The sequence below is a fragment of the Spermophilus citellus genome (assembly GCF_964194105.1).
Source record: "Spermophilus citellus genome assembly, chromosome: 3".
Taxonomy (NCBI): domain Eukaryota; kingdom Metazoa; phylum Chordata; class Mammalia; order Rodentia; family Sciuridae; genus Spermophilus; species Spermophilus citellus.
The window spans coordinates 30,360,649-30,384,545 of NC_138184.1; the positions used below are offsets into that span (position 1 = coordinate 30,360,649).

The 23,897-nt window shown below is 37.3% G+C and overlaps 1 protein-coding gene across 1 annotated transcript in view; it reads left to right on the forward strand.

Annotated features, from left to right (window-relative positions):
• Positions 1-224: 224 nt before the first annotated feature.
• Positions 225-23,897, forward strand: part of DYNC1LI1 (dynein cytoplasmic 1 light intermediate chain 1) — a 34,360-nt gene continuing 10,687 nt past the window's right edge. The window contains exons 1-6 of the mRNA XM_081285665.1: positions 225-473; positions 683-756; positions 15,540-15,656; positions 16,828-17,058; positions 20,112-20,281; positions 23,189-23,282. Coding sequence (XP_081141791.1) covers positions 328-473; positions 683-756; positions 15,540-15,656; positions 16,828-17,058; positions 20,112-20,281; positions 23,189-23,282 — 832 coding nt within the window. The 5' untranslated portion in view covers positions 225-327. The remainder of the gene's footprint in view (positions 474-682; positions 757-15,539; positions 15,657-16,827; positions 17,059-20,111; positions 20,282-23,188; positions 23,283-23,897) is intronic.

Here is a 23,897-nt window from a genome sequence, read left to right on the forward strand (position 1 = left end):
CGACTGAAGGGTGGAAAGGAGCGCTGCTCATTTGACACACCCAACCCACTTTTCCGCCCGGGATGCGCTTCTGCACCGCGAAATCAGCGGAATACAGACTGCGGCGGATACCGGTCAAGCCCAACACGCACGCGCAGCCCCTTGGTAACCGCCAGCCCGCGGCGCACGCGCAGTCCATCCTAACTCTAGGTCAGTCTCTGCCCAGCCCGAGCCCCGCCCCCGCAGGCCCCGCCCCGCTCCCGTGAGCTGAACACCCCATATCCGGGTTCCCGCCGCTGCCGCCCCGCTCATTCAGCCTGACCGGGAGTGGTGTGGTTCCCGACCAAAATGGCGACCGTGGGGCGAGTCGGCTCGTTCGGTTCCTCTCCACCGGGATTAGCCTCGGCTTATACCGGCGGCCCCTTGGCCAACGAGCTCGCGTCGGGCAACGGCGGCGCTGCAGCCGGCGACGACGAGGACGGGCAGAATCTTTGGTAACGATCCCACCCCTCCCAGGGTTCCCGCTGGCTTTCCCGGCCTGGCAGACGCCTTGGGGTCCCGTGCCCGCCGGAGCTCGGCGCTGGGCCCGGCCACTGAGCTCTGGGAGGAGCGCGCCCGGGCGCGCCGAGGCCCGGCCGTCCCTCTCGTGGTGCGGCTCCGGCCCCTCGTCCCTGGCCTCAGCCTGCGCCTTGCTTCCCGTTAGGTCCTGCATCCTCAGCGAGGTCTCCACCCGCTCGCGCTCCAAGCTCCCGGCGGGGAAGAACGTGCTGCTGCTAGGTAAGCGTCCCCTGCCTCGTCGCACCCCTCAGGGTCCACCCCGTCCCGGCCGGGGTCCCGGTGCGCGGACCCGCTCGCTCACTGTCTTTGTGCGGACAGCTGAGATCGACCGCGCCCCGCCTCCCGACCTGTCGCTGACGGCTGGGAAGTAAGGGAACCCGGTCCTCAGCCCAGGACCCGAGGGGACCCGCCCTCCCTCAAGTCCCTCCCTCCTCCTCCCTGGGGTGTGAGGGTGGCCCTGTCAGCCTCCCCGGGGAGGAAGAGAATGGATCGCCCATCTGAGGGATTCTAGTGGCCTGGGGTTTACCTAGTATACAGAGACAGTTTTTCTTTCTTAACAAAAATAGGTAACAGGAAGCTGTCCGTGACAGCTCCAGTGCAAATGGCATGCCATTAATATTTAATAGGCGATTTTTTGTATAATTGACAGAGAAGGTAGAACTAAGACTGGTAGTCGTGATAAATGATCTTATTTGATTCAGCGTTCTCGGGTACAGTGTGCTTGTGTTGCAGTTGCTTTTTTAACCGTCAGTTAATAATGCTGAAATAAGCGAAGGGCAGTAGAACACCTTTCCAGTTCATTCCCTTCCGCTAAACGGATATACTAAGGAGAAATGACCTAATGTCTCAATTTTCTTGATTGTTCTGTATCTCGTTGGTTCTCTGAAGTTATGTATTTTCATCCTTACTGAATGGGGGTGGAGGTAGAGGACTGAGGGAGAACAATTCTCAGTTTCACATTTTTGCAGGTTCAGCTCCTGCATCCTTTACAGGAGAGATTTCTTCTATATTTTAAAAATAAAAGATATTGAAGTTTGGTTTATAAGATGATGGTTAAATTTTAAAACTTTGGTATTGGTGTCTCAATACTTTTTGTCATGTAAATCTAAAAACAGGAAAGGAAACAAAGAAATGCTATTTGACAGGGTCCACAGTTTAATGAATTGTTAGATAGGAAAAGAACGATTTATTTTTCATGAATACTATAATGTAGAATACATACAAGTTGAAAAATTATCTTTTTACCTGTGTTTTTAATGTGATTGAAAGCACATAGGTTACATTGGCATGGATTAAATAAAGGCCTTATTATATACAAGTCCTTTGATTTTAAGCAGGTCGCTTATCTATAAACCTCAGTTTATTCATCTTTAAAATGGATGTTGTAGAAATAATAATGTCTGTCTCCTGAGATTGTGGGGAGGATTAAATGAGATAATGTTTGTAAAGTGAAGATAGCACAATGCCAATGTAATGGACTTATTTTAACTGAATTAGAAAACATTTGTTTGAACTCTTCAAAAACTTAATTGGTGCCTACATGAAGTGATATTGACAGGGCAGAGATAGGATCAAAAAGTTAAAAAAATGAGAAAATATTTTAAGTTTATTAATTTAAACAAATTACTAATTACTAAAAGATTTTAGACCAGATGACCTCATTGAAATTTAATTACTTTAGGTTAAATAAGACTTCTTTTCAAATACTGCCATTGTAAAGATAAGATTCCAGAATTTTGTTTTCATTTTATAAATTCCCTCTAGTTATTCTTGTATGTTAGATATTACAGGGTGGCTGGGATGGTTCTATTTTTGGTGAAACAAAAGTAGCAGTTTTCTTGGTGCCCTTAATTTGCACTGAGGTTTTATTCTTTTTTTCTTTCTTCCCCTAAGACCCTTTTGACACTGAATCAATACATAAGACCTAGTGTACTTAAAGGTCCTAGACTCCTCCACTCCTCCATACTTAGAACAGATTAAATTTCCTTTTTATGAACTGAATAGTTCAGAAAGCCTCATCTGGTATCAAGTTATATAAGCTGGCAATTTAATATTTTTCTTTTAGTACCATTGGGATTTTCATAAAGTCCTTTTAGCTTTGAAAGACACTAGTAACTGTTTACACAAATAGCATTAATTTTCTAGAGTACCTCTCAAGATTTCTTAGAGAAGTTTTACAATCTCTTATGGTAGTGTTCAGGGTGTTGTAATAGAGAAAAGAAATATGCAAGTAGAGATTGTGGTTTTCTTTGTAATGAGTTTGAGGATGTTAGGGAGATGCTTGGACCTAATATAGGTCTTTCATGAATGATCATACTCTGGAGTCCCATATATAAAAAAATCCAACCTGAGACCATAATAAGACTTTACATTTCCAGAAGTAGCCCAGTGTAGGAAAGATGATATGGGCCTATGTAACACCCCTTGCACACAGACACATACACACATATGTGTACACGCACACACATATAGAAGTTGCAGTTATCTTAGATTGCTAAATGACCTCCCTTCCCTAGAGGAGAATGGAGTCAAGACTAGGAATATGTGTATGTATGTTAGCTATTCTCAAAACATTTTCATACGAATCTCTATTTACCCTCTTACCCCTCCCCAATCTGGGAGGTGAATGTAATCACCAGTTTATAGATGAGATAATAAATTAATACCTTGTAAGAGGGTTCTCCAAGGTCATACTGCTGTAAAATTCATGTATTTTGTGACTCTAGCATGACTTTCCAGCTTGATAGAAGTCTGCAGGGAGAGTGCCAGGTACAAAACTCTTCTTACTGTATTGCTATCCTCAACCAAAAGTACTGGTAATTATTGTCATGGAAAAGCCAAATATTTATTAGATCTTTTTTTTTTTTTTTTAGTTGTAGATGGACACGATACCTTTTTTAAAATTTATTTTTATGTGGTGCTGAGGACCAAACCAAGTGCCTCACTTGTGCTAGGCAAGTACTCTACCTCTGAGCTTACAACCCCAGCTGCTGGACCAAATATTTATGTAACTTACTGAAGAAAATAACTATGGCCATGACTCTTGTGTTTAAGTGTCATTCAATCTACCTAGGCCTGATTCCTGCCAAAATCCAGGAAGACTAACATTTATGTTTAATCTCTTTCTTTTCTTTCATACTGGATATTGAATCCAGGGGTGTTTCACTACTGAGCTATATCTCCAGCAGCCATTTTGAGACAGGGTCTCAAAATTCCAGGCTGGCCTGGAATGTGGTATCCTCCTGCCTCAGTCTCCCTAGTAACTTTACAGGCATGTGCCACCAAGCCTGGCTTATTTTTTTATTTTTATTTTTTAAATTTTTTTGCAGTGCTGGGGATTGAACTCAGGGCCTGTTGAATGTAGGCAAGTGATCTACCACTGAGCTACATCTCCAGGCCCTAAAGTGTGTTTCAGTATTAAAGGTAGGACTTCTTGTGCATGTGTTTTAAGTAGGTTTAACTCATTATAAATTGCCATTTAAGAACTATTTTTCCTCTTTGTTTTACATTTAATAAATTTTACTATAATTAATTATATTTTTCTAGCTACCTTTAAGTGCATTTTCTCTATATCTTGATTACTTTCCCATGTTTTAGTAAGAAAACTCCCAAAGGAAAATAGCAGTATTCCTAACATGGAACACTTAAATGTACTAGTCATGTAAGGATTGTTTACATACTCTATCACCATGAAGATCAGGAAACAGACACAAATCTGTTAAGTAACTTGCTAGAAGGTAACAAAGAAAGGCAAAAGTCAGGATTTGAAATTGTACATTATGGATCCAGAGCCAGTACTCCTAATTTGGTAAATTGAGATTTGTTTGAAAATGCTAATCTGTATGCTAACCTATCTCCCTAAAGGAAAAGAGCTTTCTTTGTGGGAAAAGCAAGAGGGTATTTAGTAGTAAAGGAATTTTATCTGCTATTCCTCAGTGTGTCTGTTTCAGCACAAAAGTGTCTCATTGATTTAGATTAATTGAAACCATTGTCAACCAAGATATATATGTAATCATGGTTCCCAACATTTTAGTAAGAAAAGTCCCTAAGGAAAATAATAGTAATACCTAACATGGGGCACTTAAATGTACTAGTCCTGTAAGGATTGTTTACATACTCTCTATCACCATGAAGATCAGGAAACAGACAAATCTTTTAAATAACTTGCTAGAAGGTAACATAGAAAGGCAAAAATCGGGATTTGAAATTGTACATTCTGGATCCATATCCATATCTATCTATAATGCCTGGCTTTATAGATAGGAGATCTGTATCACTTTTTTAAAAAAATTTATCTATTGGGTTTTTTTTTTTTTATTAGTTGTTTGTATCACTTTTTTGATTTGCAGGTTGTGTGAATTACCAAGAGCTACCTGGCCCTTTGGCAAGTCATTTAAGCCTCATTTTTCTCATCTGCAAATTTTAAACTCTTAGGATTTAGGGATCTCCAAAGCCTTAGACTGGTCTAACATTTTTTTTTTCTTAATTCTAAGTCTTGTGTTTATTTTTAAAGAAGTATTCTAAACCATATTACAGTTGGGTTTAAATCAGTAAAAGTATTCCTTTGCAGATTGGACTGTTTAATTTTATTCAGAGAAGTTTAGAGTCTCTATATTGTTTCTTGAAGGCATTAGTCCAGGGTGCTGTGCAGCCAAAAAAAATCTCAAAATGTTGAGTATCATCAAGGATTATATTTGAAAGTCTTTTTTTTTTTTTAAACATAAATCAGGAAGAAAACTAGCCTATATTATGCTTGAATTACTGCAAATAGGATATCTCAGGGTATACACAGTGGAACTAGAGAGCTGTTCAGAAGTAACGAAGTAACTTGTAACCATGGAGGGAGTGCAAGGCTTAATATGTGAGGGCTGATTTTAAAAGTAATAAAGAATGTTTAGTCTGAAACTATTAATCTTGTGCAGAGATAGAATTAAAGATCACCAAAATTCCATGACTGGTGGGAAAAATGGATTTTTATTAGTTGAAGTACATTAATGGTATTTTCTGGCATGATTGGTTATGGGAATATAATGTAAGGAATAGAATTTCTCATATAATACTGAATTGGTGATTTTCAAAGAATTAACATAAAATTTCTATGTGTTTATCATGTGTTACTGCCACTAAAATAGCAAACATAAAGTGAGAGTCAGGTGACATATTTTAGTGGTTAGTGTCAGCAAACTTTTCTGTACAGGGCCAGATAATAGTGTAGGCTCTTAAAGTCAAATGGTGTCTGTTGCAACTGTTCAATTCTGTTCTGGTAGTTCCCAAACAGCCACAGACATTATATAAATGAAATGAGCATTCATTTCAGTGTTTCAATAAAGCTTTAACTACAGAAACAAGCAGCAGATTAGTTTGGGCCTGAAGTCTGTGAATCTTTGCTTTAGGTTATTGTGGTCATCAATTTTATCAATAAGCAAAGATGCCACTTAATAGAGGTTCCTGGTTAGTAGGTTATGGTAGTTGGTACATATTAGGTGCTCAGTGAATATGTACTGGATGAATGATGAAAAGGTTTTACTTAAAGAATCATTGTTATTCTAGGTGGAGATACAGTTGAATATAGATTTAAGAACTGAGGGGAGTTCATAAAATATTTCCCACAGTGCTGTTGTCGAAAACAGAAAAAAGAGGGGCCATCTGGGGCTGTAGCTCAGTGGCAGAGTGCTTGCCTAGCATGTTTGAGGCACTGGGTTTGATCCTTAGACCACATTAAAAAAATAAACAAATAACATAAAGGTATGATGTCCATCTACAACTACAAAAAAAAAAAAATTTTTTTAAACCCAGAAACTGGCCAAGTGCAGTGGTGCACACTTATATTCCCAGCAGCTTGGGACACTGAGCCAGGAGGACCGTGAGTTCAAAGCTAGCCTCAGAAACTTGGCAAGGCCCTAAGCAACTCAGTGAGACCCTGTCTCAAAATAAATACAAAAAAGGGCTAAGGATTAAGCACCCCTGGGTTCAATTCCTGGTACCAAACCAAACAAAACAAAACCAGAAAATAGCTGGAAGAATCACACATGAAGATTGCTAGAATGGTTATTCAGCTGATGTGAAGTCTATATGAGAGAGATGTCGGCAAAAGCACTGTGAATATGCAAAAACAGAAAAGAAGCTTGAATTAGGAAAAAATTCCAAAATTCAACATGGGATCCCGTCACTAATGAGGGAATAAAAATGGGCTAATCTATTTACTTTATTTGTAATATCTGGGCAGTGACTGTTAAACCTCACAGATTATCTCTATATTCATTTGTTCACCAAACATTTATTAGAAGTATGCTGTGCAGAAAACGTTTTCCTGGGCCATCTGTGGAAAACAGGGCTGATTTGGTCCCTGCCCTCCAGAACCTATAAACTGGGGAAAAAAATTCAAAGTAGTAAAAACCAAATATGTCACTATAAATGGAAAAGGTGATATGTATCTGAGTAAAATTTTGTTAAGCAGGGTGGGAAGGAAAATACTGGGTTGAGGAAACATGTGAAAAGGACCCAATGCATGCTGCAAAAGGCTGAGGCAGTTCAGGCATGGTAGAAGGACCCAGAGGCCCAGGATCTGAAGTTCAGCCCTTCCTGTCTTTGAAAGCTGTGAGATTATTTAATACTTCCTTGGATTAAAGAAACCAAAAGATATTAAATGTAACACACCTCAAAGTTGGAAGTCATTACTTAAATTATAAACATAATGCATGTTTCTTATCAGAGAAAGAGAAAAATAGAAGTTAAAAAATGAAAATAATGCATGATTCTACCACCTGGAGATAATCAGTATTTTTTCTATGTGTATATTTGTTTTCTTAAAAATAGATTTATACTTTATATATCATTTTCTAACAAGATTTTTTTTCACCTCATGTACTATGGTTCACTTCATGAAATGTGGTTGTTTTTGTTTTAACTTTAAAAATTATACATGCTCAAAAAAGACAGCTTGAAAAACATCAGTAATAACAACAACAACAATACACATAAACACAGCTCCCAATTACAAAGTTGTTCTCCCATCCCTGAGGATAATCACTATTACTTCTGGTGCAAGTCTTCCCGAAGCTGTACTCAGTGAACAAGTGGAATAGGATCCTTTCATCCCTGTTCACTATTTTCACAGCCCCTGTCACATTCTGCAAGGCTTTCAAAAAAGTCTGGTATACTCAGAATGTTGTAAGTGGGCACATTCTCTTACAACACTTACCTTTCCCTACTAGAACTTTGACCTTGGAATCCCCCTCCTGTTATATACACCCTTGGGCAATCCTGCCCACAGAGTGCTGCCCACAGGGTTGGGCTGTTACTAATAGGAGATGGTTTGGGCTATGAGAGATTCTGGTTTCTTCCTTGGGTGTTCGCTCTACCCTGAATCAGCACTTGGAGAAGGCCAGCTGCCATGAATGGGGACATGCAGCCTGTGGAGAGGCCCAGAGGTGTGGAATGGAGTCTCTGCTGAGGCCTCCTGCCCACATCCATAGGATAGCTTGGAAGTCCAGAAACATGATTTTATTTTCATGTTAATAAATATGGATTTATCCCTTTTGTTGACTGAATAGTATGTATGGCTGTACTGTAATTATAACTGGTTGATAGATCATTATTGTTAGACCTTATTTTCCACTTTTCCCAGTATTATCTTGGGGATTAGTTGCTAGAAGCGGAATTGTTAGGTCAAAAGTACATATCTTTTAAATCTTTATATATATTGCCAAACAGTCTTCTAGGAAAGCTATACCATTTTACGTTTCCACCATCAGTATATGGATATATGGGTATTTGTTCAGGATAATTGCCAACACTATTATTTTAATCTTTGCTTGTGTATACCATATTTATTGATAAAAACCATTGCTTTAGTAGGATTTTGTCTTCTGGAGCAGAAGAACTATTAATAAGCATTGAGTATTTATTGGCCTTAGTAAATGTTTATTGAATTAAACTAAATGATTTTTTAAAAGATATTTTTTAAAAGATGGACACAATATCTTTATTTATTTTATATGTGGTGCTGAGGATCAAACCCAGTACCTCACAAGTGCGAGGCAAGCGCTCTACTGCTGAGCTATAACCCCAGCCCCAAACTAAATAATTTTAGTTCATATGTAGCAGGAGTAAGGTAAATGATTAAGAATAAATTATATTTTTAATGTAACATGGATTGCTGAGTGATGAAATCAAAGGTAGGGCTTGGCTAGCTTAAAGATAGGAGCCATCAGGTGTTGTGCCGGTTACTTGTGTTGAGTGTTCTGCTAGGTAATTTATTATATAATATGTTTACTGTTTTACCAAAGAGGGTTTTAAGCCCCGGCTTAGCTAGGTTTCAAAATCGGGTTGTCTTTATATTATATAGCTCACTCCTTGGTATTTTGTAGAGGTGTAGTCTTGAATAGACATGCATAAAAGTTAACTTGTAATCACCAAGTCCTGCAGGTGGGGAGTAGACTCCCTGCTTTTATTCACTGAGGTGAGGGAAAAGATGCCCTCTGTGAAATGGGGAGCAGACTAAAAGCTCCCACCCATCTGGGTCCTCCAAATAACCTAGAGAAGGCCATATCAGAAGAGCTGAACGCAAAGTAGTTCAGCGAGGTCCCTCGTAGTTCTTGTCACCAGAGTTTTCAGATGATTTATTTTATTTCGCACAAAGCCAAATTTTTTTAAAAATATCAATTTTCCAATGTTACTTTCTCTTACATATGACAAATCAGATATATGATAGGTTGAAATTCCTTCTCTACTGATTATTATGATGCTGTGGACCATAATGTGTCTTCTAACAGCAGTATGGAAATGTGAATCAAATCTCTACAGAGATAGCCGGTGTCTGGCACATGAGCGGGCACAACTCAGAAAGATTACAGTGCTTCAGTCTACACCAGGGGAGGAAACTCAGAAAGAAGAGGCAGTGTACTGCTTAATTTCACCCAATGTCATCCCTTTTTATCCTTCAGCTAGTACTGCTTTACCTTTTAGGATTATTGGAAGGATTATATGCGGTGTTGGTAAATCACTTCAAACAGTGTCATCCTTTGGAAGTATTCAGGTTAGCAGTTGTCAATGGGTTATGTGTTCTTAAGTGTTTTGCATGACTACTCATTTTCACATGACTCATATTTTCTTGTTATCTTTTTAATGCACTGCTGGTATCTTACAAAGAAGTTATATTTCTAGTGTCTCTCTGATCAAGAAGCAATGAATGAGTGAGTGACTTGAAAGACTATGACTGGAGGACTGAAACTTTGAGGTCAGCCTGGCAACTTAAGACTTTGTCTCAAAATAAAATAAAAAGGGATGGGGTGTGGCTTAGTGATAGAGTGCCCTGGCTTAACAGTACTAAAAAAAAAAAAAAAAAAGTAATGGATGACAGTAATGATGTTTAATCTATTACCTGTTAGAGATCTGTCAGGAAAGTAAAACAGTGTCATAAGCATGGCTTTAAATCTCTATGGTTTGGGCAACTTTGTGTGAATTTTGAGATTTGTAATCAATTTTGTTTTCAAATTTGAGCTGAAGTGAGAACTGATGGCCTTGTATGCTTTGTGGTAAAATAAAACTTAAGTGCTTGGATCTTATACTTGACTTACAGAGAATAACTTATTTTTATGGGAGATAGACAAATAATTTGTAATGCAGGTTTATTTGCTGTGGAGAATTTCATTTTAGTCTGATCAATAAACCTGTCCTCCTTTGGTCCATCCATGGTCCCGTGGGGTTTGGACCATGGTCTGTGTTTGAGTGGTCAGCAAGCTAAGGATGGCTTTTTGTTTTTCCAATATTTAAAGCAGTATGGGAGGAAAATATATGACAGAGACCTTAAGTGGCCTGTTAAAATATTTAGTGTCTAGTCCTTTACACAAAAAGCTTCAGCATGTGGACACGAAAATAGCTCCATTATAATAATATTAATCTAGTGAATTGTTTTGGTTTGTTTTTAAAATACCTTTAACATAGGCTCTTCAAGGGAAAGAAAGGAAGAAGAAGTGCTGGGGAATAATATTGGCCAAATTATATTTTGTGCTTGTATTAATATGTAACAACAAATCCCACTATCATGTATAACTATAATGCACCAATAAAAAATAAAATATGCCCTCCAACAGAAAATCTAGTATATAAAATGAAAATTTAGGTAAAATGTTCTGTACTTTATAGGAGGGCTTTCATATGGGCTGTTTAAACAGAAACTCTCTGCTTATATAAGTGTATATATAGATCAGTATTGGGCTGGCAGACTTAAAGCTGGTGTGTCTGTTTCACTGCCTGCTGCTGGCCAAGGACCTGAAGATAGGTTAATTTTTCAGCATTGTCTGAAGTTACACAGGCCCCATTGCTGTACTTGCCACTTTAAAAGTATATTATTTGGGGGCTGGGGTTGTGGCTCAGTGGCAGAGTACTCACCTACCATGTGTGAGGCACTGGGTTTGATCCTCAGCACCACATAAATGAATGAATGAATGAATGAGTGAGTTGTATCCATCTACAACTAAAAAAAATTTTTTTAAAGAGTACTACTTATGAAGAAAAAAATACATATGCAGTTATTTCTACTTTACTCCTCAAACTAATAGTCTATAAAATATTCTCCAAAAATATATTGTAATTTAGAGACATGTTTCTTGAATAGAGAGTGAGAGAGGGGAGAGAGAGAGAGAGAGAGAGAATTTTTAATATTTATTTTTTAGTTCTCGGCGGACACAACATCTTTGTTGGTATGTGGTGCTGAGGATTGAACCTGGGCCGCACGCATGCCAGGTGAGCGTGCTACCGCTTGAGCCACATCCCCAGCCCTAAAAATAATTTTTAATAACCCAATCAATAAATAGGCAAAGGAACAGAACAGACACTTCCACAGAAGAAATACGAATGGTCAAAATATATATGAAAAATGTTCAGCATCACTAGAAATTAGAGACATGCAAACTAAAAGTGTACTGAGATTTCATCTCACTCTAGTCAGAATGGCAATTATCAAGAATACAAGTAACAATAAATGTTGGTGAGGATGTGGGGAGAAAAGTACCCTCATACATTGCCAGTGGGACTGCAAATTGGTGTAGCCACCATGGAAAGCAGTATGTAGATTCCTTAGAAAACTTGAAATGGAACCACCATTTGACCCAGCTATCCTATTCCTTGGTCTATACCCATAGGACTTAAAATCAGCATACTACAGTGATGCAGTCACATCCATGTTTGTCCTTCAATGGATGAATGGATAAAGAAAATGTGATGTATACACACACACACACACACACACACACACACACATACACACAGTAGAATATTACTCAGCCATAAAGAAGAATTAAATTATGGCATTTGCCAGTAAATAGATAGAACTGGAGAATATCATGCTAAGTGAAACAAGCCAGTCCCCAAAAACTAAAGTCCAAATGTTCTCTCTGATTTGTGGATGCTAACCCAAAACAAGGGAGGTTGGGGAATAATAAGAAATAGATTGGTCTAGACAAAGGGTAATGAAGGGAAGGGAAGGGAAGGGGAGGTGAATAGGAAAAGACAGTAGAATTAATTGGAGATAACTTTCCTAGCCTTGTATTTTATACACAACCAGGGTAACTCCGTACAAGAGTGGGAACCTAATAGAACAAGTTATACTTTATGTATGTATATTCTGCCAAAATACATTCTACTGTCATGTATAACTAAAAATTAATAATAATTTTAAGTGTCTATCAGTTTCAAAGGATAGGCATCCTGAGTTTTAACTTTTTTTTTTTAATGTTGCAGTTGCATAGTAGAATAAAGGGAGAAGGTTCACACTTATTATTTTTGCTTTGGAGGTACTGGTGATTGAACCCAGGGTCTCAAGTGTGCTAGGAAGTGCTGTACTACAGAGCTACACCCCCAGCCCAAGATGGACTTTTTAGTATCTTTAAACATAGTCCAGCTTGGCTGTGGCAAAGTAGCTTCCAACCAGCAACAATGACTGAGAAAAGTTTTTTCCTACATTTAGTGAAGGAATAATGAGCTTATACTATTAATTGACTTGTTACTGAATGAGATAACCCATTGAGTTTTGTATGTATGGATAATGAAGGATTTTAATAGAATGTAAGGGATTGTCTATACATGGGACACATTTCTGTTTTTGATGAGCAAGCACGAAGTACCTGTTAGGAAATAATATGACATTTTCTAAGCGATTCAGGAGTCTAAGACAAGAGTTTGAGGCCAGCCTCAGCAAATAAGCAAGGCCCTAAGCAACTTAATGAGACTCTGTCTCAAAGAATAAAAAGGTCTGGGAATGTAGCTCACATTCTCAGAGTCCCTGGGTTCAATCTCCAATACTGGGGGGTGGAGTGGGGACAGAAAAGAAAATAATAGGACAGTTTTTCTTCTCTTTAATCTTCTTAAAAGCCAGGTCTTTATATCCTGCTATGGTTAAGAGAACCTGCCCAAAAAGTATTTGTTGAATGAGGGGATAGACTTGATATTCTCTGCAGGAAACAGACCCATGACGTTAAGTGATATCCTCAGTGTGTCCGCTGCTATTGGGAGTACAAAGGAGGGCGCTTAACCAAACTTAGGAGTCAAAGAAAGAAAGCTTCCTAGAGACCTGAAGGATAAGCTTGGGTTTTCTCAAGTGAGGGGAAGGGAAGAATATTCTAAAGAGAAGTGAAGATTTAGAGTTGGGAGTGAGTGATGCTTCTCTGCTGCACTGGAAGAAGTTGCTGGAAACTAGATGTCTACAGAGCTTAACATTGCAGATGGGGGGCTGGATATGATAGAGGTGGGTAGGAGAGGTAAAGGGGACTTTGTAAGAAGTGTTGACTTTTATGTCTTGTCTTTTACCTGCAAGAGCCGTGGGAAGACCCTAAAGGGTTTTTCTCACATCTTATGAAAATTCCAAACATAGAAAGTAGAAGGAATTTTATAATTAATCTTCATGAATCCCAACTTAGATTCTGCCATTAACATTTAACTACATTTGCTTTATCAGAGGTGTCCTAACTGATTTATTTCAAAATATGTTGTAAATATCAGGAGGTTTCCCTCTAAATACTTCTGCATACATATCATTAACCAGAATTCCTGAACAATCTTAAGAGAGAATGGCCTGATAAGATTGCTTTGGGAAGACCGCTTACCTGTAGGACAGGAAATGAAGTGTGGCATACACTTAAAGATTATTTGTTTTTGTTTGGTTTGTTTCTGGTTTTGGTACTGGGGATTGAACCTGGGGCCTCACACATGTCAGGCAAGCAGTCTACCACTGAACTTATACTTCTAGCTCTCCCTACTTCCCCTTTTTGAGACACAGTTTTGCTAAGTTGCCCAGCCAGGCCTCAAACTTGAAATCCTGCCTCAGCCTCCTGAGTAGATGGGATTACAGGTGTGCACCACTGTGCCAGGCTAATGCTTATTTTTGAGTGATATATTTACAGAGTGAGAAGACAACTGGGAGGTGGCCAGGAGTTAATAAGCTTTTTGCTTAAAGACAACAAAGAAGACAGATAATATCATTGAAAGCTGTATATATCTTTGCAGATATTTCAGATAAAAAAAAAACCCAAGATTTTGAAGAATCTTTGTCTTCATTGGTCTTTTCGATTTTTCATGAAATAGTTCTATTCTTAGGTGTACACATTTGCCATCAAGACAATCATGTCAGAGTGCATTTAGGTATAAAGTGAAAGTCGTAAAAAAGTCAATATAATTGAGGCATAAGACTTATGAAAAGAAGAAATGGGCTTAAAATATCTGTAAAATATGAGTGTAGATTTCATCTAATTTCCAGGTATTATTAGAGTTGACAGATGATAGATGAGAGAAAAATAGCTCTCATATTTTGTTTCACTAAAGCAAAGTGCTTCTTCAAACATTTTGAGAAACTTTCTCTTTGCCAAGCACTGGTTAGGTTGTTAGAAAATTCTTGGGATTAGGGAGTCAAGAGAATTGCATTCCCAAGGAAGTTGACTTGGCTTTGGGGAGGCTTGAATTCTTACCATTCTATCAATCTTTGTGGCCATGGCCTCAATTTCCTCATCTATAAGAAGATCAGATTTTGCTCAAGTCTCTGATAACCCCAGATGCTATGTTTATGAAATCTTTATTCTCAATGTGATCACTTCTGATTTTTTTTAACAGAAATGAAGAATTTTGAAATCATAAGGTGGGGAAAAAGTCTCAAACTAATGTTTAACATATTACATTTATTTGACCACATATTCTTTTATTTAAAGTTTATTTTAAAAAAAGAATTTATAAGGTGCTGAATGCTAAGTATAACTGTCATCATTTAAAATTCCAGAAGAGAGACTCTCAGAATGGTATTTTCAGAGAGAATCAAGAGAAAAGGAATATCCACCTATCACTTAGTTATTGACGGCTTGTACTGACACACTACCTGACAACTGAGTAGGCTGAAGCAGAAGGATCATAAGTTCCAAGACAGCCTCGATGATCTAAGGAAACCCTGTCTCAAAATTAAAAGGGCCAGGCATGGTGGCACATGCTGTAATCTCAGCAGCTTGGGAGGCTGAGGAGGAGGATTGTGATTTTAAAGCTAGCCTCAGCAACTTAGTGAGACACTTAGCAACAACTCAGTGAGACCCTGTCTCTAAATAAAATATAAAAAAAGACTAGATATAGTTCAGTGGTTAAGAACCCCAGGGTTCAATCCTCAGTACAGAAAAAGTAAAATAAAATAAAAATAAAAAGGCTGGGGGTATAGCTCAGTAGTAGAATACTTGCCTAGCATGTGAAGCTGTGGTGTTCTATATTGTCTCCCCATCCCCTGAAAAATTACTTACAGAAGATGTCATTTGTTACAGGATATAACAAGACTTAACAAGAGCAGCAGCAATACTGGGAGAGAGAATCCTGGTGGTGATGGAGTTTGTATCTTTGATTCTGTAGCTACCCAGTTTTCTTCTATCAGATTACCTTTTTGGTTGAAGCTAGTTCCAGCTGGGCTTTTCACATGGCACCAGAAAGCGTCTTTAAATAATCCATGTCTTTTTTTTTTTTTTTTAATATGTATTTAGGTGAAGATGGAGCTGGAAAAACAAGCTTAATAAGAAAAATTCAGGGAATAGAGGAGTACAAGAAAGGAAGAGGATTGGAATATTTGTACTTAAATGTACATGATGAAGACAGGGATGGTGAGAGTCAATTTATTTATTTTTAAATTTTTTTTAGTTGTTGATATACCTTTATTTATACGTGGTGCTGAGAATCAAACCCAGTGCCTCACACATGCCAGGCAAGGGCACTACTGCTGAACTACAGCCCCAGCCCAATTTATTTCTTAATATACGTTTACTGAAGTCTGTTCTGAGGCATTTTGTTGCTCACCCTAGCCCTTGACCTTTCTTAGTGTATCATTTTTTACTAGACTCTGCGATATCATGCGGGGCAGTTAAGTACTTATGTTTATGTATACTTTATTGATCTGGGATTGGGGTTCACATAATGATACTTTAAAGCCTCTTAGGGTATTATGGGGGTCATGTAATGATATTTTTTTTAAAGAGAGAGTGAGAGAGGGAGAGAGAGAAAGAGAGAGAAATTTAATATTTATTTATTAGTTATCGGCGGACACAACATCTTTGTTTGTATGTGGTGCTGAGAATCGAACCCGGGCCGCATGCATGCCAGGCGAGCGTACTACCGCTTGAGCCACATCCCCAGCCCCCATGTAATGATATTTTTAAATAGCTTAGGGTTTTCTGATATATAGATGTTAGCCTTCTGGCTGTCCATGAAGAATTTTAATTTCTCAGTTTATCTTCCCTCAGGTAGTGATTGTTTTGCTGATTCCCTTTTCCCCATTTTCTAATAATAACATAATCTATTCTAGTTTTTTTTCATCTGGTCAATCTTTTTTTTTCTTATATCAATCATTAGCCTTCTCATTTTTGTATATGATATCTTTAGTAGTCATGGCTTTATCTGCTCTTAGTAAAAATATTAACATGTTGGGCTGGTTATATTGCTCACCAGCCCACATGGTAGAGCCTTTTGCTGAGTGTGAGATCCTGGGTTCAGTCCCCAGCACCACATATGAATATACATACATAAATAAAACACATTATGTACTCTCTTGGCTTTGGGTTAAGATTCATGAAGTAAAGGTTGCTTTGGTGCTCTGGTGGGCCATTAAATCATTTTAGGCCTTTACTAAATTTGTAGATGTGACCTAAATATTTTGTTGAACTTTATCAAAGCTATTGATATCTCCTGTGGAGATGCCCTAAAATATCAAGTAGTATTGTTAGTTAGATGAAGTGATTTAATACTGTTGCCTTGGTAACTTTCTTTTGTCTGTTATAGATCAAACAAGATGTAATGTATGGATCTTAGATGGAGACCTTTATCACAAAGGGCTCCTTAAATTTTCACTGGATGCCATGTCTCTGAAGGACACTCTAGTTATGTTTGTCGTTGATATGTCAAAGCCTTGGACTGCTTTGGATTCTTTACAGAAGTGGGCAAGTGTTGTTAGAGAACATGTTGACAAATTGAAAATCCCTCCTGAAGAGATGAAAGAAATGGAACAAAAGCGTGAGTAATCTAGAAATATAGGTTTCATATACCAAATATATTAATTAAAATGTTATATTATGAATGAGGTTTAATGAAGGAAACAAAATTGACTACTGTTTTTGAAATTTAATTTGGGTGACATGCTAGGTTTTAATATAGTTTTAAATTGGAGACATACATGATGGTAAACTTTGACTAAGGTGCCTTTTCTTCTTGCCAAAAGATTGTGAGTGTTCACTTTGAGAAGTAATTTTTTAGGGGGAGAAATAGGAATCTTTCTTCAGCTGCTCATTTCCAGAAGTTTTATTTCTTGATAGTAATCTCACCAACTTTGTTCAAATGAAATATGCTTGAAAAGATGTTAATGACATAAAATAAAAAGATGTTAAGATGATTGAATTATTTATAAAGTACATAATACATTTTGCACATGCTCTTATGAATTGGAAATTTTCATAGAGATTATGAAAGTGAAACAGGATTATTTCTAACAGGTTGTAAACCTGAGAGTTCTTCAATTGCCAGTGTTGAACTTTGCCTAAGGAAATTTGTAGATGAAATTGTTTATTACCATTAGCCAGTGATAACTTTTAGGGGTAAATTTAAATGTAAGGAAAGAAACTTAAAGGAAATTTTTGTCAAGTCATTGAAAAGGATGTCTAATGCTTTTAATCTGTATTTTTTCTCCCCTGTTGACCTTGGCCTATAGCATTGCCACCCCACCCTGACCCCTGAATCTAATTTATACTAGAGCAGTAGTGCTCATCCTGTGGTCCCTGAACCAACAGCATCAATATCAGTATAGCTGGGAACCTGAAAGAAATTTTCACCTCAGAGTACTGAACGAGAAACTCTTGAAGGTGGATCCAGTGATCTGTGATTTAATAAGCTCTTTGGGTGATTCTAGTACATGATAAAATTTGAGAGTAACTGTTAGATTTCAACCTCTGATCTTTATTAAAGATATTAGCCACAAGAGCTGCTAGTGGTATGTAACATGACCCTTGGTTCCTGGGGACTCCTACTCAGCTATTCAGGATTCCCTATTCCTTAATCTCATGTAATTTCAGAAGTTTTCTTCCATAGGAGTCAATATTCATAATCCATAGTTAAGCAACTAGCTCATAGTTGCTTAAAAAAATAACTTTTTCTCTAATTATGTAAGTAATATACTTACCTGTATTAAATTTCACAAAATATGCCTTAGTATATTTTTTCTGAAATTCTTTTTATTTCTAAGCTGAAGTTTTTTATTTTCTTCATTATCTCTCTCTTAATGTTATTTTCTTACAGCATTAAGTATTTAAAAACTTGCCATTTTATGGGTCTGCACAGTATTTCCTCACATTCTGTTTTTAATTCTATGTAGTGGATAAATTTCTTTCCAGATATGTTGTTTTGCTTTTAAACATGAAAAACAATGTTAAATGGAAATTCCTGTGTTTGTACTTCCCTGATTGTGTCCTTGAGAATTCCTAGAAAGGTAATTACTGAGTCAAGCATACATTATTAAGACTTTCAACATATTCACTTTGTTTTTTTTTAATTTACTTTTTTTTAAAATGATAATTTTGACAGTCTTGCAAATGATTTCAAAAAGTTTATCTGCATTGGTAATAGCTCATTAATTTTTATTAGGTTTTTTTTTTTTAAAGAGAGAGTGAGAGAGGAGAGTGAGAGAGAGAGAGAGAATTTTTTTAATATTTATTTTTTAGTTCTCGGCGGACACAACATCTTTGTTGGTATGTGGTGCTGAGGATCGAACCCGGGCCGCACGCATGCCAGGCGAGCGTGCTACCGCTTGAGCCACATCCCCAGCCCCAATTTTTATTAGGTTTGAAGAATGAACTTGGTACAAGATTGAGCTTATGTAAAAGGAAACCTGAATAAAGGGCTTAGAAAAAGAAATAAAGAAAAGTAATATTAGAAAAAGTTATCTAGCAGCTGGGCACTCATGCCTGTAATCCCAGCCTCTGGAGGCTGAGACAGGAGGATCTAGAGTCCAAAGCCAGCCTCAGCAACAGCAAGGTGCTAAGCAATTCATTGAGATACTGTCTCTAAATAATTAAAACACAAGATAGGGCTGGAGATGTAGCTCAGTGGCCAAGTGCCCCTGAGTTCAATTCCTGCTACCACAAAAAGAAAAGTTACCTAGCAATGTGGGTTTTTTTTTTTAATTTAAATTTTTATTTTATTGTAATACCAGGGATTGAATCCAGGGTGCTCTATTACTGAGCTACATCTCCAGTCCTTTTCATTTTTTATTTTGAGACACGGTCTCACTGTTACCAAGGCTGGCCTTGAACTTGTGATCCTCTTGCCTCAGCCTCAAGTTGCTTGGATTACAGATGTGCATCACTGTTCAACTAATACTGTTTTAAATTGTAGGATGTTTTTTCTCCCACATTTATTTATTTTTTATTCTGTAGTACTCATCCTAGAAGGTAAAGAGTCAAAGGTATAGTATAACTTGTCCAAAGTCTTTTTTCACAAACTGAATCAGACCTACATAGAGCTCTACTCTTTGAATTATCAGTGCAGTATTGTGGCTCAAAATTATTACTGTGGGGGCTGGGGATGTGGCTCAAGCGGTAGCGCAATTGCCTGGCGTGTGTGCGGCCCGGGTTCGATCCTCAGCACCATACACCAACAAAGATGTTGTGTCTGCCAAGAACTAAAAAATTAAAAAAAAAAATTATTACTGTGGTTCCAGTGCCTGCATACTCTTCTATGAAACATTTTTTTTTTTTAAATTTTGATACTGAGGATTAAATCCAGGGGCACTTCGCCAGATGAAGGTGCAGAGTCATGAACTATACCCCTAGGCTTTTTTTTATTTTTATTTCTTTGAGACAGGGTATTGCTGAGTTCCCCAGGCTGGCCTTGAACTTGCAATCCTTCTGCCTTAGCCCCCCAGTCTCTAAGATTACAGGCATGCGCCACCATGCTGGGCCCAGAATAGATTTCTCAAACAATTTTTTGTTTTTTCTCTTACAAAAATTAAGTATAAACTCGAGTAAACTATATATTTAAACTATGGCAGAAATAACTATGTTTACTTTTATTTTCAGTGATTAGAGACTTCCAAGAATATGTAGAGCCAGGAGAAGACTTTCCAGCCTCTCCTCAGAGAAGAAACACGGCATTGCAGGAAGACAAAGACGACAGTGTAGTTTTACCTCTGGGTGCAGATACACTTACACATAACTTGGGCATTCCAGTCCTTGTAGTTTGCACAAAGGTTAGTTTGCTTCTTACAGATTTTACTACTGATACTCACCAAGCAATGAACAACTACTTTGTTTTCCATGTTGTTTTGGAGTTGCATTAGTTTTATCACATAGAAATAATAGTTTTAAAATATTTGATGGTGCTTAAATGTTTGTTAATTTGTGACTTAAAAAAAATTATTTCATTGTTTTCCTAGACATTTCACTTGTAAAAATGTTGCCCTAGAGTTAAGTTGCTTGTGTCTATAGAAGATGAGGTGTAGCTTTCAGGGCCATCGCAAAAGGTGGGCAGAGGTAAAAGTAAATCTTTCAGTTCCAATCCCCACACACCAGAAAATTCTGGTGTAGCAGATGACAGTGTGAAGGAAAGGAAGGTACAGAGTCATTATGCTGCTTCAGTGTTATGCATTTTTCCTTTTCTTGGCTACAGCTTCTGTGATCATGATCATAATTGTTTTAAAGTGTTACTTAAGATACTTAGTGATTGAATTTCATTTTCATAATTTCAGTTAAACTTCATTGTACAGTCAGTATAGTATACATAATTACAGGTGAAACGATAGTTTATTAATTTTGTAAAATTTTTTTAACATTACATTTTGATATATTAATATACTTAAAATGGACTTATAAACATCTTGAAGCACCTATTATGATATAAAGTTGGTAGGCAATTATCTAGGGTTTCTTACTTATTAAAAAAAAGGTGATTGGGGATGGGATTGTGGTTCAGTGGTAGAGCGCTAGCCCAGCACATGTGAGGCCCTGGGTTTGATCCTCAGCACCACATAAAAATAAAATAAAGATATTTTGACCATCTACAACTAAAAAATTAATATTAAAAAGGTGATGATAGAGCCAGGCACAGTAGCACATGCCTATAATCCCAGTGACTCAGTGGTCTGTTTTTGTATTGTTTAGCAAACAAGCTATTTGTTGGCACGTTTCCCTGTTTTATGCCTCAACTTTTCTCATAAAAAGCAGTCTTATTTTCCAAAGAAAAATGTTAAGTTTAAAGGGTCCTGAATCATTATCAAAAGAGCCATAGAATGATTCATAAAATTTTCATGCCTGAAGATAGCATCTACTGTGTTTTATAAAATCTTCAAACACCATTAGATATACTTAAGTTTAAGAGCTTTTAAATGTGTAAGGGGACCAGAGAATGTATGTGGAAGTGTGTGGTTCAGCTTCTTCCATTTAAAAGACTGGAAATGGATATTCAGGGAGACCACGTTTCTTGTTTTAAGTCCACATGCTCTGATTCAGTTAACTTTTTGTTTTTGTTGAACTCGGGGCCTCATGCATGCTAAAGAAGTGTTCTACAACTGCTACAGTTAAAGTCTCTTTATTAAACTGCCATGTTTCAGCAAAAGTGTCATTAAGTCAACAGATTAAAGTATCTTTAATTATTTGAAATCACTCTCAATAGCCTAACAAGTGCTAGTCAATTAGACAAGGAGCTGGGTGTTTTGGTAGATACCTGTAATCACAGCAACCTGGGACAGTAAGGCAGGAGGATTGCAAGTTTGAAGCCATTTTTGGTAACTAAGCAAAACCCAGTCTCAAAATTAAAAATAAAAAGAGCTGGGGGGGGGATATAGCTTAGAGGTAGAACAACCTGGGTTCAAACCCCAGTATCTTTAAAAAAAAAAAAAAAAAAACAACCTGATGCAAGAAGATTCTGTCCTATAATGTTTATATGTATAGCAAAGAAGTTACATATAAAATTTGAACCCAAACTAATATTAGATATAGTGAACATTATTAAAAGTTTAGTTTTTAAACTTCATACCTTTCAGAAGGGTTTGGAAAAAATATTTGAATTCAGAATTGTTTCACTAATTGTACAGGTAGCATTTCAAAAATAAACTGAAATTCCCTTTGTTATTGGTGAGATTGTAGTGAGCATGAATAAAAACATCAGAAAAGAAATGAAAATCAGTTGGGAATTATAGGATGAAAGAGGAACTGGTGAGAGGTGAAGACTCCCTGGTTATAGTGATGTGTTTTAAAGAACTGGATTAGATTTTAGATTAAAAAATTATTATAGAATTCAGAGTCAAGTTAGCAAGTATGACTGATATTGGACCAGGTCCGAGTTTCTAGAGAGGGGGACCTCAACTCAAGGCTGAGTGGGGTTCTTGACAAATGTGGCAGAAATAAGTTAAAGGCACAGACAGATTTATTTAGAAAACCAAAGACACATTCAAGGGAGAATGTCGGCCATCTTCAGAGTAAGAGACCCTTTTGGGTTCTCAGGCTCTTTTTTAAAAGGAAAATGGTAGAGAGTGGGCATGGGAAGGTGTATGGGGATGACATCAGTCTGATGATCACAAGCTGATTTATGGTGGTCTGGCATTCTCAGAATCCTTAAGCTAACAAGGTCTTCATTATCTGATCAGTTGGAAAGTACCCTATATTATAGGTTTCTTGAAATAGTATATCTCTCTTTGCTTTATTTATTACATAGAGTAATTAATAGTACAGTTTTCCTAAGTGAAATTTGGGAGTATCAGACCTGGGAGAAAAATTGGCTTGGGGAGGAAAGGTATGTGGGACTTAAGCTTTTAGATTAAAGTTGCATTCTTCTTGTCTTTTCTTTTGTCTCTTTCTTCTGTATTTTTTCTTTCCTATCCTATTTCATGACCACTTAGTATAAGCTCAGCTTGTTATTCTTCATTCTTTCATGTTCCAGAACTTTCTCTGTGGTGTTCTGATCAGATGCAACATAACATAGAAGTCAGTGCTTTTTAAAGAAAGTTACTAAAACTCCAGCTAAAAGTATTAACTTATATTCTCGTGTTTATTTTATTCAGTCACAGTAGCAGAGTGGTAGGTTTGTGATGTTCCTCATCCAGAATTGAACTGTTTAAATTATTACATTTAATTTTGATTAAATAATTTTAACTCAACAGTGTGATGCCATTAGTGTATTGGAGAAAGAACATGACTACAGAGATGAACATTTCGATTTTATCCAGTCACACATCCGGAAGTTTTGTTTACAGTGTATCCTTTTAATAACATTTATGGATGCAGTGTACCCTATCTATTTTGTTTTTAAAAATAAAGGAAATTGATGTGCTTTAGAAATTCTGTAAATGTTATTTTTCTTGTACGTGGTTGGAAATTTAATTTTAGTTCCCAAGTCATTTATATGTGAATATTTTAGGTATGAAAACAAGTGTTAATATGTAAGTTTGATATGCTACTTTTAAAATACTATTCTTAAGAAAAATCATTAATTTTTTTTTAAAGAGAGAGTGGGGGGGGGAGAGAGAGAGAGAGTGAGTGAGAGAGAGAGAATTTTAATATTTATTTTTTAGTTTTCGGCGGACACAACATCTTTGTATGTGGTGCTGAGGATCGAACCCGGGCCGCACGCATGCCAGGCGAGCGCGCTACTGCTTGAGCCACATCCCCAGCCCCGAAAAATCATTAATTATGGAAAATTCTAATGCAAAGGCATTGTGTACATATCTGATTAAAAAACTATTTGCTTATTGGGGATGGGTGGTGTGAGGCAAGGTCAATCTTCAAGTTTGTGTATTTTCTTTTTTAGTTTGTTTAATATGTTATCTTCTCCATAAAGAGTCTAAATTATGGGCTTCAAAATATGGCTAT